We start from the raw sequence: 16,369 nt of genomic DNA on the forward strand, positions 1-16,369 counted from the left end.
TATGAACGATACCTTCTTACTCAGCAGATTGTCTGTCTGTGTTTATTCAGTGTCACATCTGCTGGCTCTACTTGAACAAAAAGTTTCTGGCTCCTGTTGTCTGTCACTGTAGATCCAATACAATAGGGCCAGCTGGAGTCAAGTCTGCCGTATGTATCATCTATGGAGCAGCGAGACGAAATCGGGGATGGTTGAGTTGCTGATGGCAGAGCACAGCTGGATTTTGGTGCCCCACATTGCATTCGTGGTGCTGGTGGCCAGAAGACTCTTGCTTTGGTTCACATGCCAGTAAGTCATCATTGGTCTGAACCTGAAATCAGTGAAACTTGCAGTCGCAGAGTTGAGCATCACAGGGATAACGCAGCCTTGCAACCCCAATACAAGCTCCATAAGAGCAGAGGGAGATGCCAACTGTCCCAGCGTGCCCTGTCCCATCAGTGGGTTTTCTCTTAAAAGCCTCGAGTGCAAAACTTGACTCTGTCTTTGTGTTGATTCTGTAACAGTAATGTTGTAGTGCTACTGGCATAATGACTGTTATTACGGTCTGTATGTGCACATATGGGTTTCTGGAGGCAGCTCGAAGCCATGTGTAGGCATCAGTTGGGATCCAAGAGAAGACAAGGCACAGATCTTTCAGACAGAAACAGTGTGCCCTTGAGCACGGAGGACAAGGTGGAAAATCAGTGCAAGAGTTCACGTGCTGGATGGAGGTGTCTGATGCTTGTACGTAGGGACAGTTGTCTGCAGTTGTCCTCCCGTCCCACCAGGGTGCCGGAGTGATGGCCGTGAGGGATTTGGGGTGGTGACAAAGGGTTCTTGGAGGTGGCCATCAGCTCGGTGTGATGTGGGGTAGGACAAGGGGGAGTGGCTTGAACCTGCCAGAGGGGAGGCTGGGATGAGCTCTTAGGCAGAAGCTCTTCCCTGGGAGGGTGCTGAGGCGCTGGCACAGGGTGCCCAGAGAAGCTGTGGCTGCCCCATCCCTGGCAGTGTTCAAGGCCAGGTTGGACCCAGGGGCTTGGAGCAAGGTGCTCTAGTGGAAGGGGTCCCTGCCCATGGCAGGGGTTGGAGCTGGAGGAGCTTTAAGGTCCCTTCCAACCCAAACAATTCCATGATTCTGTGATCTCTGGTCTTGTTCTTTATCCCCTTTCTTTGGCTGGCCAAACCAAACTCCTCTGAATACAATCCTTTAGCAACTCTTCCTACAAAGACTGAAATTCTCCATTCTGCTGACGTAGTCCCGCAAGCGTGCTCTAGGCAGTGACCTTCTGAGTCAATGCCTGGTGGCCCGGATGAGGGCAGAGCAGGTTACATCAGCTCTTTGAACTAAAACCTACAGGTTAGATCTAAGCTGCATCATTCAAACTGAGTCAGGTGCTGTGTTTTGGCTGTAACCATAAAGCCCATGGTCATGGATCAGCGGTAGCCCTTTGCATGCTTCTCATGGGCTTAGTGAACTGAGCTGTGGTTCAAAAGCTGGGTGGTTTTGGGCCTACAATGGTACCAGAGAGGGACTTTTCATCAGGGACTATAGTGATAGAACAAGGGGTGATGTGTTCAAACTGAAACAGGGGAGATTTAGGTTTGATATAAGGTAGAAGTTCTCCCCTGCGAGGGTGCTGAGGTGCTGGAACAGGTTGCCCAAGGAAGTTGTGAATGCTCCATCCCTGTCAGTGTTCAAGGCCAGGTTTGACAGAGCCTTGGGTGCCATGGTTTAGTGTGAGCATCCCTGCCCATAGCAGGGGGTTGGAAGTGGATGAGCTTTAAGGTCCCTTCCAACCCAAACCATTCCATGATTCTGTATTTTCCAGCCGTGTTCAGCCCAAGGCAAGGATTGAACCCCTTTCCTAAGACCTGTTGTTGGTGGGTAGCATTTCCCAAGTGGACACGGCTTGAGCTGCTGTGGTGGAGCACCAAGGGTGGAAGTTTGTGCTTCTGAATCCCTGAGCATAGTAGATCCCTGGCACTGCTTCTGGGCTTAGGTTTGTAAGAACATCCTCCGGGTGCAGATGGTCTGTCTAGCACCCTATTATGAGAGCTGAGACCCCATCACCCACCACGAGAAGTGCTCTAGTTTTGATGAGAAGAGGGGTATGAAGGAAATGATATCTACGAGGGAAAGCTGTGGCTGCATCTTTTTTTTAGGTGATGCTGTAAAAACTCTGGTGACACTTCTTCCTACAGGCAGCAGGAGAGAAATCAAGCAGCAATAAATATTGAAACAGTAGCACAACCTTGCAGAGAGACATCTTTTCCCCTGTTAAAATGGAAATGAAGTGGAATCTTAGACATGAGCACTAGCGCAATAATGCCGCGTCGTGCTGAAAGCAAAGGAGGGGAGCTCTGGTTGGTGTTGGGAGCTGTAATTCCCTGTTCTTTTGGGCTTTTCCAGAAGGAAAACAAGGCACTTTTCCCTAAGGAATGTTGAGGCTGGGGGTTATCCACTAAAGCTACCTGCCTGCTTCCAAGCCATGTGAAAAGCATCTTCTTAATGCGATCCTTGCATTAACACTTTGCTTTCTGTGCCACTCTTTTGTCCACCTCGGGACCCATCGGCAGCGCTGGTTTAGGACTCCTTTCTTTGGGAAACTTCCCTTCTCTCCCCACGGAGCTGAAAGAGGAAATTCATGAAGACTGGGATTTTGAAAAGCAAAATCAGCCTTTTTTGTTTTCTGTTTGTTACCATACTCAACAAGATGGGATCTGGCCAGGGTTGTTATAGTAACTCCTAAGATTTCCTCAAGAGAAGGGGGAAAAAATAGAACACAGACCCATTCATCTCTTCCTTCCAGTTTTTCATTCAGAGCTACATGCTGTTCTGTGCAGATCATTTGCAAGGCACACAGTGGAGGTAATCTCAGTCACAAAACCACGAGGCCAGTAATGAGCACAAATGGCTCTCCAGAACGTTGGGCTGGCATTCCTGGCTTCTTTGCTAGCTTGGGAGGCAAGAAGGGATTGTCTTCCCTGGATCTGTTGTTCGGCCGTCCAGTTTTTCACCACAATATTATACCTGGTATGATATGTGTATATGATAGCCACACTATGTATGATATCCACAGTATCATACAATTATAGGTGTATATACATGTATCGTGCTGGGTAATCCTAATAGGATGTTTTTAAGCAGCCACGAGGGCAAGGAGCTGCCAAGAGGAGCTTCAAGAGGCTCACGTCCTGTTGTGATCTTGTGTGATTGCTTTTTTGGCTGCACCTCGAATCCTGTGCTCAGCTCTGGGCCCCTCACTCCAAGAGAGACCTTGAGGTGCTGGAGCGGGGCCAGAGAAGGGCACTGGAGCTGGTGCAGGGCCTGGAGCCCAAGTGTGATGGGGAAGGGCTGAGGGACCTGGGGGGTTCAGTGTGGAGAAGAGAAGGCTCAGGGGGGACCTGATGGCTCCCTACAAGTGCCTGAGAGGAGGATGGAGCCAGGAGGGGCTGGGCTCTGCTCCCAAGGAACAAGGGATGGGACAAGAGGAACTGGCCTCAAGCTGCCCCAGGGCAGGTTTAGATGGAGCTGAGGAACAATTCCTGCCCCAGAGGGTGCTCAGGCATTGGAACAGGCTGCCCAGGGCAGGGCTGCAGGCACCGTCCCTGCAAGTGTTCACACAGCATGGAGCAGAGGCCTCAGTGCCATGGGTCAGTGGTGGCCTTGGCAGTGCTGGGAATGGTTGGACTGGGTGAGCTTAAAGGGCTTTTCCAGCCTGGGTGATTCTGTGATTCCTCACAGGTTGGGAATGCCCGAACCAGCCTAAAAATCCCCTTTGTTTCTCAGATCTGCAGTGCTTACAGCTTTCCAGTGATCAACTGGTCGTTCATGTAGCTGGTCATTGCAGCTACAGAGCCCTGAGGGTCTTGCCCAGAAGAGCATGGCCATGTGTCCGTGCCATTGGATTTCATCCCATGTGCCCATTTCTTAAGGTCAGCATTGCTTCTGTATGAGATCCTCAGCCCTTCTGGAGGAAACAGTGTGTCACCAGTGCTGCAGCACCATCCTCATTCATAACTCTTGCTTTTTGTCCAGTGTCAGGAAGACTTGGCTAAAGTAAGGACTCATTTCTCTGTCTGGGGTGTTTGATAGACGAGGAAAAGTATGGCCAGTGACTGGCCTTATCCATTGAAGTACTCAGAACAAGAATACTTGTGCTCCTAAACAGTGTAGGCTCCTTCCAGGAAACGATTCATGTATTCCCTCTATCACTTGCATATGATGTTTTATTAAGATAAGTTTAAATTTTAAGACAAATTTAGCATTTGTGTGCATAAGTGAAGGGGGCTTAGAGTTAAGACACTGATTTTTCTTGCCATGTAGATTCACAGAATGGTTTGGGATGGAAAGGACCTTCAAGCTCATGCAGCTCCAACCCCTGCCCCGGGCAGGGACCCCTTCCACTAGAGCAGCTTGCTCCAAGCCCCTGTGTCCAACCTGGCCTTGAGCACTGCCAGGGATGGGGCAGCCACAGCTTCTCTGGGCACCCTGTGCCAGCGCCTCAGCACCCTCCCAGGGAAGAGCTTCTGCCTAAGAGCTCATCTCAGTCTCCCCTCTGGCAGGTTCAAGCCATTCCCCTTGGCCTGTCCCTACATCCCTTGTCCCAAGCCCCTCTCCAGCTTTCCTGCAGCCCCTTCAGGCACTGGAGCTGCTCTCAGGTCTCCCCTTCAGGAGCCTTCTCTTCTCCAGGCTGCCCCAGCCCAGCTCTCTCAGCCTGGCTCCAGAGCAGAACTGCTCCAGCCCTCGCAGCATCTCTGTGGTCTCCTCTGCACTCGTTCCAGCAGCTCCATGTTTTTACATTGGGGTCAGTGTACACGGGTCAGACTGAGTCAAAGAGGGAGCAAGTTTCAGGCCAATACACCCAGAAACAGGGCAGAAACCAGAGCTATATCACTTGTTACGAGTGACGTAGGATTGTGAGCTTTGGTTGGTACCACTGACCTCAGCATCAGCACCCAACCCGAGCAAGCCCCATCTCTGAGCCCAGGCTGTGCCAAGACTGCAGTAGTTTGCAGGGGTCATTCCTATCTGCTGCTGAGCCCTGTGTGGTGGCTTTGTGCAGACTCCACTTGTGCTCAGGAGGTGCTAATTGCTGCAAGAATAAAACCTATAAAATACCAGGGCTGGAAATAGCGTGGTGCTGCTGGTGTGAGCTGAGCCAGCGTCAAGGCAGTGGCTCCGCTCCCAACCCGCTCGCTCCGTGCAGGAATTGCCACTCTTCCATATGTCTGATGTGTTGAATGTTGTCAGGACAATAGTCATTCATTAATTGCTGCTTTCAGGTTGGCGTAAGTGCTGGCGCTTCCAAGGAAACAACAAAGTACTCTTTGATGTTGGCATGAAAGGCAGGGGGGAAAGTAGTTCCCCTGCCACCGATCCCATGGATGCGAGCTCCTAATGAGCTCGGGATGCTTTGCCTTGTATACAGGAGGGATGTGAGAGCAGAGCTGGCAGTGCCTCAACACGGTCACACTGCAAGCACAGGGTTTAGATGAGCCACCATCACGCTGGGGGTGATTTGAGACAAAATACTCTGTGTTTATGGGATGTCCTCCAGGATTAACACCAGCAAAGCTGCCACAACAGCAGAGCTAGTGCAGCGAATCAAACCAAAGCCGATGTTACTCATCTGGATGACAGATAACCCGCGGGAGGCTTTTGAACATGGTTAGCTGAGTGATTTGTTTGGCTTCAGATATTTGGGAGCCGTGATCTGGTGCTTCCTGCAGGCTTGGATAAGTGGATTTAACCCCCCTGAAGCTGCTGTTTGCATCCTGACTTCTTCCTCTTTATGTTAGGTTAATCTCTCTCTAATTTGTACCTCTCTACTTCTGCCCTGTGGTTTGTTTTAGTAATTTTTAATTGATTTCAAGAAATACATTTATCTCATGTAGAATGTATCATAGAATCAATAGAATCATAGAACAGTTAGGGTTGGAAAGGACCTTAAGATTATCCAGTTCCAACCCGCCTGCCATGGACAGGGACACCTCACACTAAACCATGGCACCCAAGGCTCTGTCCAACCTGGCCTTGAACACCACCAGGGATGGAGCATTCACAACCTCCCTGGGCAACCCATTCCAGTGCCTCACCACCCTCACAGGAAAGAATTTCCTCCTTAGATCCAATCTAAACTTCCCCTGTTTGTTTGAAACTGTTACCCCATGTCCTGTCACTGCAGTCCCTAAGGAAGAGTCCCTCCCCAGCATCCCTATAGGCCCCCTTCCCCTTCAGATACTGGAAGGTTGCTATGAAGTCTCCACGACCTCACATGTGTGTATTTATGTGGCTTTAACCTGCCCGAGGGGAGACTGAGCTGAGCTCTTAGGCAGAAGCTCTTCCCTGGGAGGGTGCTGAGGCGCTGGCACAGGGTGCCCAGAGAAGCTGTGGCTGCCCCATCCCTGGCAGTGTTCGAGGCCAGGTTGGACACAGGGGCTTGGAGCAAGCTGCTCTAGTGGAAGGGGTCCCTGCCCATGGCAGGGGTTGGAGCTGGATGGGATTTAAGGTCCCTTCCAACACAAACCAGGCTGGGATTCTATAATATACACTCTATAGTATATGTTATATATAATATAGTGTCTATCTACACACAATGTATGTATTGCTGGAAATTATATCTAGTTCTTGAAAGCATTCTGCGTTCATAAGCTACTCTTCAACCCCAGAACACTTCTTTATGTTTCTATATATATGGGTAACTGTTTTGGGAGTGCATTGATGATTTTGACAGGCTGGTAGCACGGCTCAATGCCCCTGTGATCCCTTGAACACATGGAATGCGTTCATTCTTCTATTTTATCACAATGTGAGGAAAATCTTGGTTTACTTGTGTATGTGTGCGACTTGGTGGTGCTAGCCCCATTCTAACTCTAACTGCAGCAACAACTGACGTTGGTGTTCTTAGAGAGGATGTCACCGGTTGTGAACCCCTGTCTGAATGAGTGAGGAACAGGCACTTTAAACAGTAACACAGGTCAGTGGGACTCTGAGATCCATCTGAAGTGTGTGAAAATACCATGGGGCTTCAGATAAATTAACTTCAGTGTGCAGTTACAAAGGGTGCTGTTACACTGCCTTGCGAGCTGATGTATGGTAGCACCAGTGGAGCTGCTCTTCATAGCATCCCAGACTGGTTTGGATTGGAAGGGACCTTAAAGCTCATCCAGTCCCAACCCGTGCCACGGGCAGGGACCCCTTCCACTAGAGCAGCTTGCTCCAAGCCCCTGGGTCCAACCTGGCCTTGAACACTGCCAGGGATGGGGCAGCCACAGCTTCTCTGGGCACCCTGTGCCAGCGCCTCAGCACCCTCCCAGGGAAGAATTATCTATTGCTCATCTTCATTGTTTTCTACCTTGAAGTGAGAACTTTCATCTCCAGGGTTTATCAGAGCTCTGGTACCACACTGCAAACCCTCAGGTTTTATGATGAGTTCCATAGATGCAATGCAAGGGGGAGGTTTTTCTCTTTTCTCTTTTATTTCTCCCTCTATAGCTCTCCTGCAGTTAGATACAGAACAGCAGGACTGTGCCAGCCAGCAAATCCACACATCCTTCTTCTATATTATATGGTTAAAAGGGCCCATCATAAGGTTTCCACTAAGGAACACCTAATTCTATGACTTAAATCCATTGCCCCAGTAAAACCATTCAGTGCAGGCCAGGCATTGCAGATGTGCTGCTCTTTCCTTTGCAGAGTCGCCTGAAGGAAGCTGTGCAGTTGTTGGAGGATTACAAACATGGGACTTTGCCCCCCGGAGTCACCAACAAGGAGGTAAGAGGAAAAAGCCTTTGTTAAACCCCTGCTTCTCTCTGTGCTGTAAAGCAGGGGAGGATGAGGTGACATTTCGGGCTGTGCCTGCATCACTGCAGGGCTTTTTGGATGCTTCTACTGGTAAAATCCCTTCTCTTCTATGCTTGGTCGATTGTTGACTTGTTCAATGTTGCTTCTGGTCCCCTGCAGCTCAGCTGCCCATTTGTTATAGTGAATTTGGGTTGTTCTGAAGTTCCTGTGTTCTAAATGTTGCTGAGCAGCAGAGATAGCAAAGGGTTTCCCTACAGACCCACGGGTTTGCTCCTTTCAGCTGAAGGGAACCTTGCTGTCCTGCAGGTTCTGGTACCAGCAGCTGTGAGGCATCAGCCCCATCTCCTACTGTGTTCCCATTGGTTCTCGTTGCCATTTCTTGATGGAAATAAATGTTGTTTGGGCTGTGTATAACCCTCTGGAAGCCCTCGGGTTGTGGACTGTACCACTTGCAGTGGTACTTTTTGCTGCGTGGTGTTCCTGCCCTTGGGAAGCTGAAGGATGTTGTGGATACCCCACTGATGGGTAAAGTGTCACTTTTGGTAGCACTTGATTCTGCTTTGGGACAGAGGGGTGGGCTGGTGACATCTCCAAGGCCCTGTCAGTCCTGTTCCATGGACTTTTGTCTGGTATCTATCTATCTATGAACACAGAAAACTTGTGGAGGCAGAAATGACTGTTGCAGAGGCTGCTTTTTGAAACAAGGATCTTGACCTTCCTGTGGGCCTTACCTCAAACTCTACTCCTTATCTGCCCACCTGACTTGATGGGGCTCTTTTGTGGTGTGTGGACATCCAAGAGACTTCAGTCCTGTCTTGTTTAATGTTATATAAAGAGCAGCCTGACTCGATTGTCAGGCTTGCCTCAGGAGATGAAAGAAGCAGCCGTGCCAAAGGACCAGTGTACCCCCTGCATAAGCAGTGATGGAGATGGTAGAGAGCTCTTCCCCCATGCCCTCTTGGTCAAAGAACCTCTTCTATTTTGTTCCACTGTTCAGGTGTGATAATTCCTTCTTAGGAAAGACAAGTAGAGCAGGTGAATGAACTGAAAGTGGCATTCAGTTCAGAAAGTGGCTGCTTGTGTGGTAGGTGCTGGGTTGGGCAAGAGGCATGGCTTCAACAAAGCATCAACATGAAATATCCCCTCCCTGCGTGGTGTGCAGTACGAGGCATTGCTCTCCCGGTCTTTTGATATCAGTGGATGCTTTCAACCCTAATCTGATGGTAAGCAAAAAGGAGCTGGGGTTGAGAGAAGAGCAGAGAATGCTGCAGCAGCAGTGACTCAGATCTCATCTGCCTCCAGGCAGATGTAACACAAGTCATTTGCTGTGGCAAACCACACAGACTTCTGACCTATATTTTGGGTTTGCATAGTGACACCCCCAGGATATAGCCAGAGTTCAGTCAGAGCTGCACTGAGAGAGCAAACCCAAGTGTTTTGTGCCTGGTTTCCCTTAGTCATGACCACGTGTGCAGGAGGTGAACTTTGTTATGCAAGCTGGAGGGTTCTGAGTGTGCAGGGAAGGTTTGGAGCAGAGGAGGGGAGAAGAAATAATAGAGTCAGACTGGTTTGTGTTGGAAGGGACCTTCAAGCTCCTCCAGCTCCAACCCCTGCCATGGGCAGGGACCCCTTCCACTAGAGCAGCTTGCTCCAAGCCCCTGTGTCCAACCTGGCCTTGAACACTGCCAGGGATGGGGCAGCCACAGCTTCTCTGGGCACCCTGTGCCAGCGCCTCAGCACCCTCCCAGGGAAGAGCTTCTGCCTAAGAGCTCATCTCAGTCTCCCCTCGGGCAGGTTCAAGCCATTCCCCTTGGCCTGTCCCTACAGGCCTGAACTTTCAGCTTTGCCAATGACCATTTCTACCCAAGAACTATAAAGTCCGGATGAGTTGCATGACAATGGGGTTTCATCTAATGCTAAGTCTGTGGTGACATCAGGCGTTGGGTACTTCTGGTGTTGATCAGCCAGATCCTCTCCTTTCCTTCCCCGAGAGGAAGACCTAACAGTAAATCTGATGGCAACAGGGCTGTGGTTGCTGTCTCTGCATGGGAAGCGTAGGGCTGGATCCTGCGCTCTGAGCATCCGTTGTTGCAGGAGCAGAGGGGAAGGCAGAGAATGTGGGGAGATCTGGGTACCTGGCAAGCTTGCCACTGCTGAATTAAATAGGAGTGTGCCAGATACATACAGCTCTAAGTGTCTCCTTAATCATTTTAAGAACATCCAGTGTGCCAGCTGATGGCTTTGGGGAGGGGAGGCATCTCACTTGCATAGATGCCACCCCAGATTTCTACTGCTGAACCAAGGACACTTGGAGAACACAGTTTTTACTGTCCTCAAGCTAACTTTTACCATTTTAATGGCCCTTCCCTGCACCACTCTCTCCAGGATGGACTGTGCTACAAGGCATTGACAATTTGCAGTTGTTCTAGTGCTAACTCAAGGAAGGGATTCACTGCAGCTCTGGAGAGGTGCCCACTTTGTGGCTCACGTGCATGGGTTGATGTTGGAATAAAAGGCTGAGGCGTCTGATGTTTGATGGAGCTGATAACTGAGTGTCACACACACCTCTGACGCACTGATGGAGATGCCACATGCTGGCAGGAGACCTGAGGATGAGAGGTAGTTTGATTTTTGACTGATCTTTTCCTTTCTTTTACCCCTCTTTGACTGTGAACAGAGTTAATCACCGCATGGCCACTGTGGGCAAGTGTCTGCTGGAGCAGTGCCTTGGCTCAGCTGATGTGGTGACACGATTGTATCTGAGAGAGGATAATTCGCTGCTCTTGCCCATCAGAAAGGCTGGGTAGAACTTGATGGGATTACTTAATGGCTTTGAGAGTTGGGATCTGCAGATCTGGCTTGCTCTGAAATCAAATGGGTCACAACAGGAAGCTAAAATGACCCAAAGAACTGATTTTGTAGTCACAGAGTGGAATCCATGTTTCTTCTGGGTAGAATACAATTCTGTAGAGGGGCTTTGGCCAAGGGCCTGTAGGGCCAGGCCAAGGGGAATGGCTTTAACCTGCCCGAGGGGAGACTGAGATGAGCTCTTAGGCAGAAGCTCTTCCCTGGGAGGGTGCTGAGGCGCTGGCCCAGGGTGCCCAGAGAAGCTGTGGCTGCCCCATCCCTGGCAGTGCTCAAGGGCAGGTTGGACACAGGGGCTTGGAGCAAGCTGCTCTAGTGGAGGGTGTCCCTGCCCGTGGCAGGGGTTGGAGCTGGAGGAGCTTTAAGCTCCCTTCCAACCCAAACCAGTCTGATTCTATAATGTTCAAGATAGAAGCACTCAACTTCATTGTCTTTGTTTCAAAGCAGATTCAGGTTTGGTTGCCAGAGCCACTTAGAGACGCAGTTGCTACCCATGTAACAGGTTCCTCAGGCACGGACTGGGTATGGCACGTGCGTAGAAGAGTTGCCTGAATGGTCTTTTAGGTTTCAGAATCCGACTCGAAACCACAAGCACCTTGGAAGCCTTTAAAACTAACAGTTTGGGTTAGAGTTTTAATGCATTAGCTTCCTAAGAACCCAACACTCCCCCCAGATATCAGCTTTGAGACAAGTTGTTTTGACAGAGTTGTTTCACTAATCTCCTGACTGATCCACTTTTGTGCCACAGCACATTTGACAGTGTTCAAACTCCCTTTCCCCCCCCCCCCTCCCTCATTCAGAAATTCATGGTTCTCCTGAAGGATGGCAGGCAGGAGCTGGAAGCATAACAGCAGCTCAGCACTATCCCTATCGCTTGCTGAAATGGCTTTGCCACATGAAAAATGGAAAATGTAAAAGCCTAAAGCTATGTAACGTCAAGTATCTCCTCCACACTTCTCTCTTTGACAGGGTTCTTGTTGAGCAAGTCTTTCTCTACTGCATTTTCCAAGCAGGTTTTACAGAATGAGCTGAGATGGGACAATTATGGACTATCTAAAGGAGTAAAAACAGAAGAGCCATCATCATCTCGAGAAAAACCACTCTGAAGAGCCCATAATTGTGCTTTGCTCCAGTTGCCTATGACCATCTCTAAGCCAGTTTCCAGAATAGACACTGCTTTGCTCTATTTCACTCTCTATGAGATGATTCATGGACACCAGTGCTGCCAACACCTACCTCTCTTCCAGGGCTCTCACACTCATCCAGTGGCTCTTGAACTGGAGTGATTTCACTGCTCAGGAAAATGTCCATTAACTCAAGGTGTTAAAAACCTATTTCTTGGGCATCATTAGCAAAAAGGAAGAATTGATCTCTTACCTGTCAATAGCAGCTAGACTGCTGATAGCTTTTGGTTGAGGGCAACAATAAGGTTTGTTCCTACATTAGAAAGATGCTTTAAAACCATGGGCTTTATCACAGATGTATTGTGTAGTCAGGAAACCAGAGGCCAAATAGCTGCTTGATGAGTATTTATCATATTAGAGCAAGCAAACATGCTCCAGTCTCCACTTCTTCCCCTTAGCTTATTTACCCACCTCTTCCTTTGAATATATAAGAGCCAGGCTTGGTTTTTATTAGCTCTGAAGTTGAGCGTTTCACATTCCCCTCATTAAAACCCCACCAACCAAAAACATTCTGTGGAGCAGCAATACCCCACAGTGTAATTAGGGCTCCTCTCTGACAGGCTCTTAGGATTTCATATTCTTTTCCTCTAAATAAGAAGATATTCTTGGTAATGCCACCAGTTGGGGTGTATTTCTGTTCTCCTGGTCGCTTGGGTTAGATAATTTGGCAGGATTAGAGAATATGATTGCAGAACAAACTCCTTGAAGGCCCTGGGGAGGTTTGGTCTCCTCAAGGAGTGTTTTAGACTCATAGAATCACAGAATGGTTTGGGTTGGAAGGGACCTTAAAGCGCATCCAGTTCCAACCTCTCCTGCCCTTCCAGTAGAGCAAGGTTGCTCCAAGCCCAGTCCAACCTGGCCTTGAACACTGCCAGGGATGGAGCATTCATCACTTCTTTTGGGTGGTTGTGCCTCTGTGCTAGGGGATTGAATTCCATAGAAATGTTGGATGGAAGAAACCGTGGTTTCTTTTAATGGTTTAGAAGTACAAAACGTTGCTGGGAAGGCTTCAAGAGAACGGGTGAGTTCAGTAAACTTCTGCTCTTTGGTTCTGTTTGGTGACCGCATCCATTGATGTCCTTCATTTGGCTCCCTCTGCAGAGGGTGAGAGCATCTGCACTGTGTCATCTGATGGGGTGTATCCCTGGTCCCAGAAAATAACAGGATCCTTGGAAGGGGAGGGAAGAAAAGGAGGTGTGTAGGATTCAGATTGATGGGAGAAACTCGTTCAGTTGTCATTTATGTTTTGGTGTTTAAAGGGTGGCTACAAAGAACATGGAGACTCCCTTTATGCAAGGAGTCCCATGGAAAAGATGAGGGGTGATGAGCACAAGTTGCTGCTGGGGAGATTCCCACTGGACACAAGAGGAAAAGGTTTCCCAATGAGAGCAACCACTGGAATAATCTCCCCAGGGAAGTGGTGACTCCCCCAACGCTGGACACTCTTAGGACTGGGCTGCAGAGGGTGCTGGGCCATCCAGTGTAGGTCATGCTGTGCCTGGAAAGGCTGAACAAGATGATCCTTGAGGTCCCTTCCAACCTGGTGTTCTGGGATTTTAATGATTTATGTCTTGTGTTTTCCACCTCTGCAGCTCCTATTGTATTATTGCCTTCCTATAAGGATACCTTCATCTCCACAACACCTAAAGGGTACCTACCTAAAGCTGGAGAGGGGCTTTGGCCAAGGGCCTGTAGGGCCAGGCCAAGGGGAATGGCTTTAACCTGCCAGAGGGGAGACTGAGATGAGCTCTTAGGCAGAAGCTTTTCTGCTAGGGGCAGGGGGTTGGCAGTGGATGAGCTTTAAGGTCCCTTCCAACCCAAACCACTCTGGGATTCTTTGCACTTTGTGCTCCCCATTTAAGTGGTCTCTGGTTACATTTAAGCAACCTTTTCAGCTCACGTTCCTTACAGGTCACTCCATGGCAAGGGAGGGATGTGCCAACATGGCCACCTCTGCTCCAACCTGGTGGTTTCCACCGGTGGCTCCCAGGGTTGGCAGAATCCATCCCTTTACACGAAGCTCCGGTGGCTGGTGCGAGCTGCGAGTGGGTAGGTGAAAATGACACACACAAGTGCACTGGGAGCCAATTTGCAGCAGAAGGTATAGACTGTAACATATCCAATTCTAAACAGGGCAGGCAATTCCCCCAACTGCCTCCTGGAGGGAATCTCTGCTGGAGTAAAAAGGTTTCATTTGAGGGAATAGTTTCTCCTATAAAAACAAGGGCTGTAAAATATCAGCCTGATAAAGGAGGAAGAACCAGCTTGTTAAAAGCAGACGTTTCCCTTAGCTCAGGAGTGGCAGTGCTGAGGTTTAGCCTCAAACTAAAAGGCTGCACCAACTGCGGGGCATAATGATGTGGCTTTTGTCCTTTATCCTCAGGCTCCTTTCGCTAATTTGGAGGCTTGCATCTGTGTCCTCTGTGTGTGTGAGTCCCTTTCCCAACCTGTCCAACAGACCAGCACAGATTGGAGGAACAGATTGATGCTGGCATGTCAGCAGTGGTAAAAGTTATGAGAAGCAGCACTCGGCGGCTATCAGCTACAGGGAGATTGAAAGCAATCCTGCTTTATGACACAGCTGCTTTCTACTGGGTGATTTTTGTGCTCAGTGCGGCAGAAAAGCCCTTTTAAAGGCTGGGGAACATGTGGACAACAGTGTTCATGCGCTAAGGATCTGCCTTGGAAGGACTGCAGCAAGGTAGCAGTGCTGGCATTGTTCCATTATGAACTTCAGGCTGCTCTTCCCTCCTAAATACCTTCTACTTTTATTTCCTTTGCTAGAATTCCCTGCAGTACTGCCATACTTGAACTACACTGCTGGCATGCCCAGCAAAACATGCCCTGAATCATTTTAGCCTTGGAGATTGGGGTACAAATAGCTGCTGAGCTATCAGCTTAATATCACTGCCTAATACCGCTCCAAACATTGAACAGCAGTTGCCTGGGCTGATATTTGGTTCAATATTTGGAGCAATATCAGGCTGATGAGCAAGTTAGGATCTGCTCCTTGATTTGCCCCATATCTAGGTTCATATCAGTCTGTTCTAAAACCCTAGTGTCTGAAGCAGAAGTGGAATACAGTCTAAGGAATACAGTGATGAAGGTTTATTATCCTCTTCTCCCTCCCTTCTGTCCCTCGGTCCTCATCTCCGGCTGGCACCCCAGCTTCTCCGTATGGTCCTGCCAGCAGAGAGAGGTAAAGAGCCACAGAATAGCAGAAGTGTCTGAACAAGGACTCTGGAGAGTGAGTGATGCTTTTTCTGTGCAAGGTTTTTCATGAGCATGGGGCCAAGAAGAGGTTTAAAACCTCGGTTAAATAACTAAATGCAACCCTTGTACGTAAGCACCTACAGAGGTGACTCTGCCCTTCACTGTGCACCCACAAGGGAGATGGTACCTATTAAATTCATCATTCCCTGAACTTTATATATGAACTGGAACAAATTTGTTCTGTGCCCAGAATATTGCAAGGGGAAGTGTGATGCCATGGCAGCGTGAGCTGATCTGAGGCAGCACTGCCATGTCTCTGTCTCCTCTCCTCCCGGCCATGTGTTCCCACCTCCTTGCTGGCTTGCACTGGCACAGCTGGTTCAGAGAGCTGCTCTTAATAAAAACTGAGCCTCCCTTCCCCCCGCTCCCAAAATGCTCCAGTTTTGACTCAAACAGCTCCCTGGATTCCAAGCTATCTGCTCTATGTTGTCTGTACAACGTGGGGGATGGAGCGTGTGCTGAGGATGGGGATGCTGGGGCCATGAACGTACCCCAGCTTGAGCTGCTGAACAGGAGGTAAGTCAGTGATGGAGGTAGGAAATTAATCCAGGATTTGTAAAACTAATGCTAAACATCTTAATCTGTGGATTTTAAGGACACCAGGTATTTAGATCTTTGATCCATCCACCTTTGTCTACTGTAGGATCATTCAGGCAGGAGGGGACTTGAGGAGGTCATCTAGCCCCACACAGGTCCCTAGATGTACCCTTGGAAACCTGGCTGTTCATTTAGCTATATGTCTACTTATAGATGCATGTGAAGATGCATATATGATGCGTATAGATGAATATGTATTTATTAGGAAACAAGTAGGAGCAAGTCAGCTCTTTTACCTGGCTCTGTGCCCTTAGAAACTCCACCCTGAAAGCTTCCCCCTTTCATCATAAGGGGGTGGTTTGAGAAGGGGAAAAACCCCCTAAATTCCAAGTAAAGCCAAACGGAATGATCCATAGTGAGAGGGGAAAATGCAGCTTCTTGAAATTGTCCCTTGGAGACAGACATTTGCTATTCTCCAGCCAGCCCCTTCCTGCGAGCGTTGGCGGAGCATGAACCGCGGTGTGTCACTTGTGACTTCTCACTCTTCAGCCTTTCCAAATGCAGTTTTGGCAACTTGCTGTTTTGAAACTGTTTCATTTCTTCCCCATTAGTATCAGTGAAGTGAAAAGAGGCTCACCAGCTTAATGGGCATATATTTATTACTGTGTTCTTCCTTCAATCATGTTAGCAGCGGGAAGAGCCGCTCATGCTGTCCCAGACACAG

At 49.1% G+C, this 16,369-nt stretch overlaps 1 protein-coding gene across 3 annotated transcripts in view; it reads left to right on the forward strand.

Annotated features, from left to right (window-relative positions):
- The window catches only part of SFXN5 (sideroflexin 5), a 98,627-nt gene that overhangs the window by 13,241 nt on the left and 69,017 nt on the right, over positions 1–16,369 (forward strand). For 2 of the 3 annotated variants that reach the window (XM_057401273.1, XM_057401274.1), the window contains exon 3: positions 7,679–7,756. The exons of the other annotated variant lie outside the window; for it this stretch is intronic. In XM_057401273.1, the coding sequence (XP_057257256.1) occupies positions 7,679–7,756 (78 nt within the window). The remainder of the gene's footprint in view (positions 1–7,678; positions 7,757–16,369) is intronic. 3 annotated transcript variants of the gene reach the window in all.

This window comes from Pezoporus wallicus, unplaced genomic scaffold (assembly GCF_028554395.1).
Source record: "Pezoporus wallicus isolate ANWC-B61680 ecotype Strahan unplaced genomic scaffold, APGP_CSIRO_Pwel_v1 contig_8837, whole genome shotgun sequence".
In the NCBI taxonomy this organism is placed as follows: domain Eukaryota; kingdom Metazoa; phylum Chordata; class Aves; order Psittaciformes; family Psittacidae; genus Pezoporus; species Pezoporus wallicus.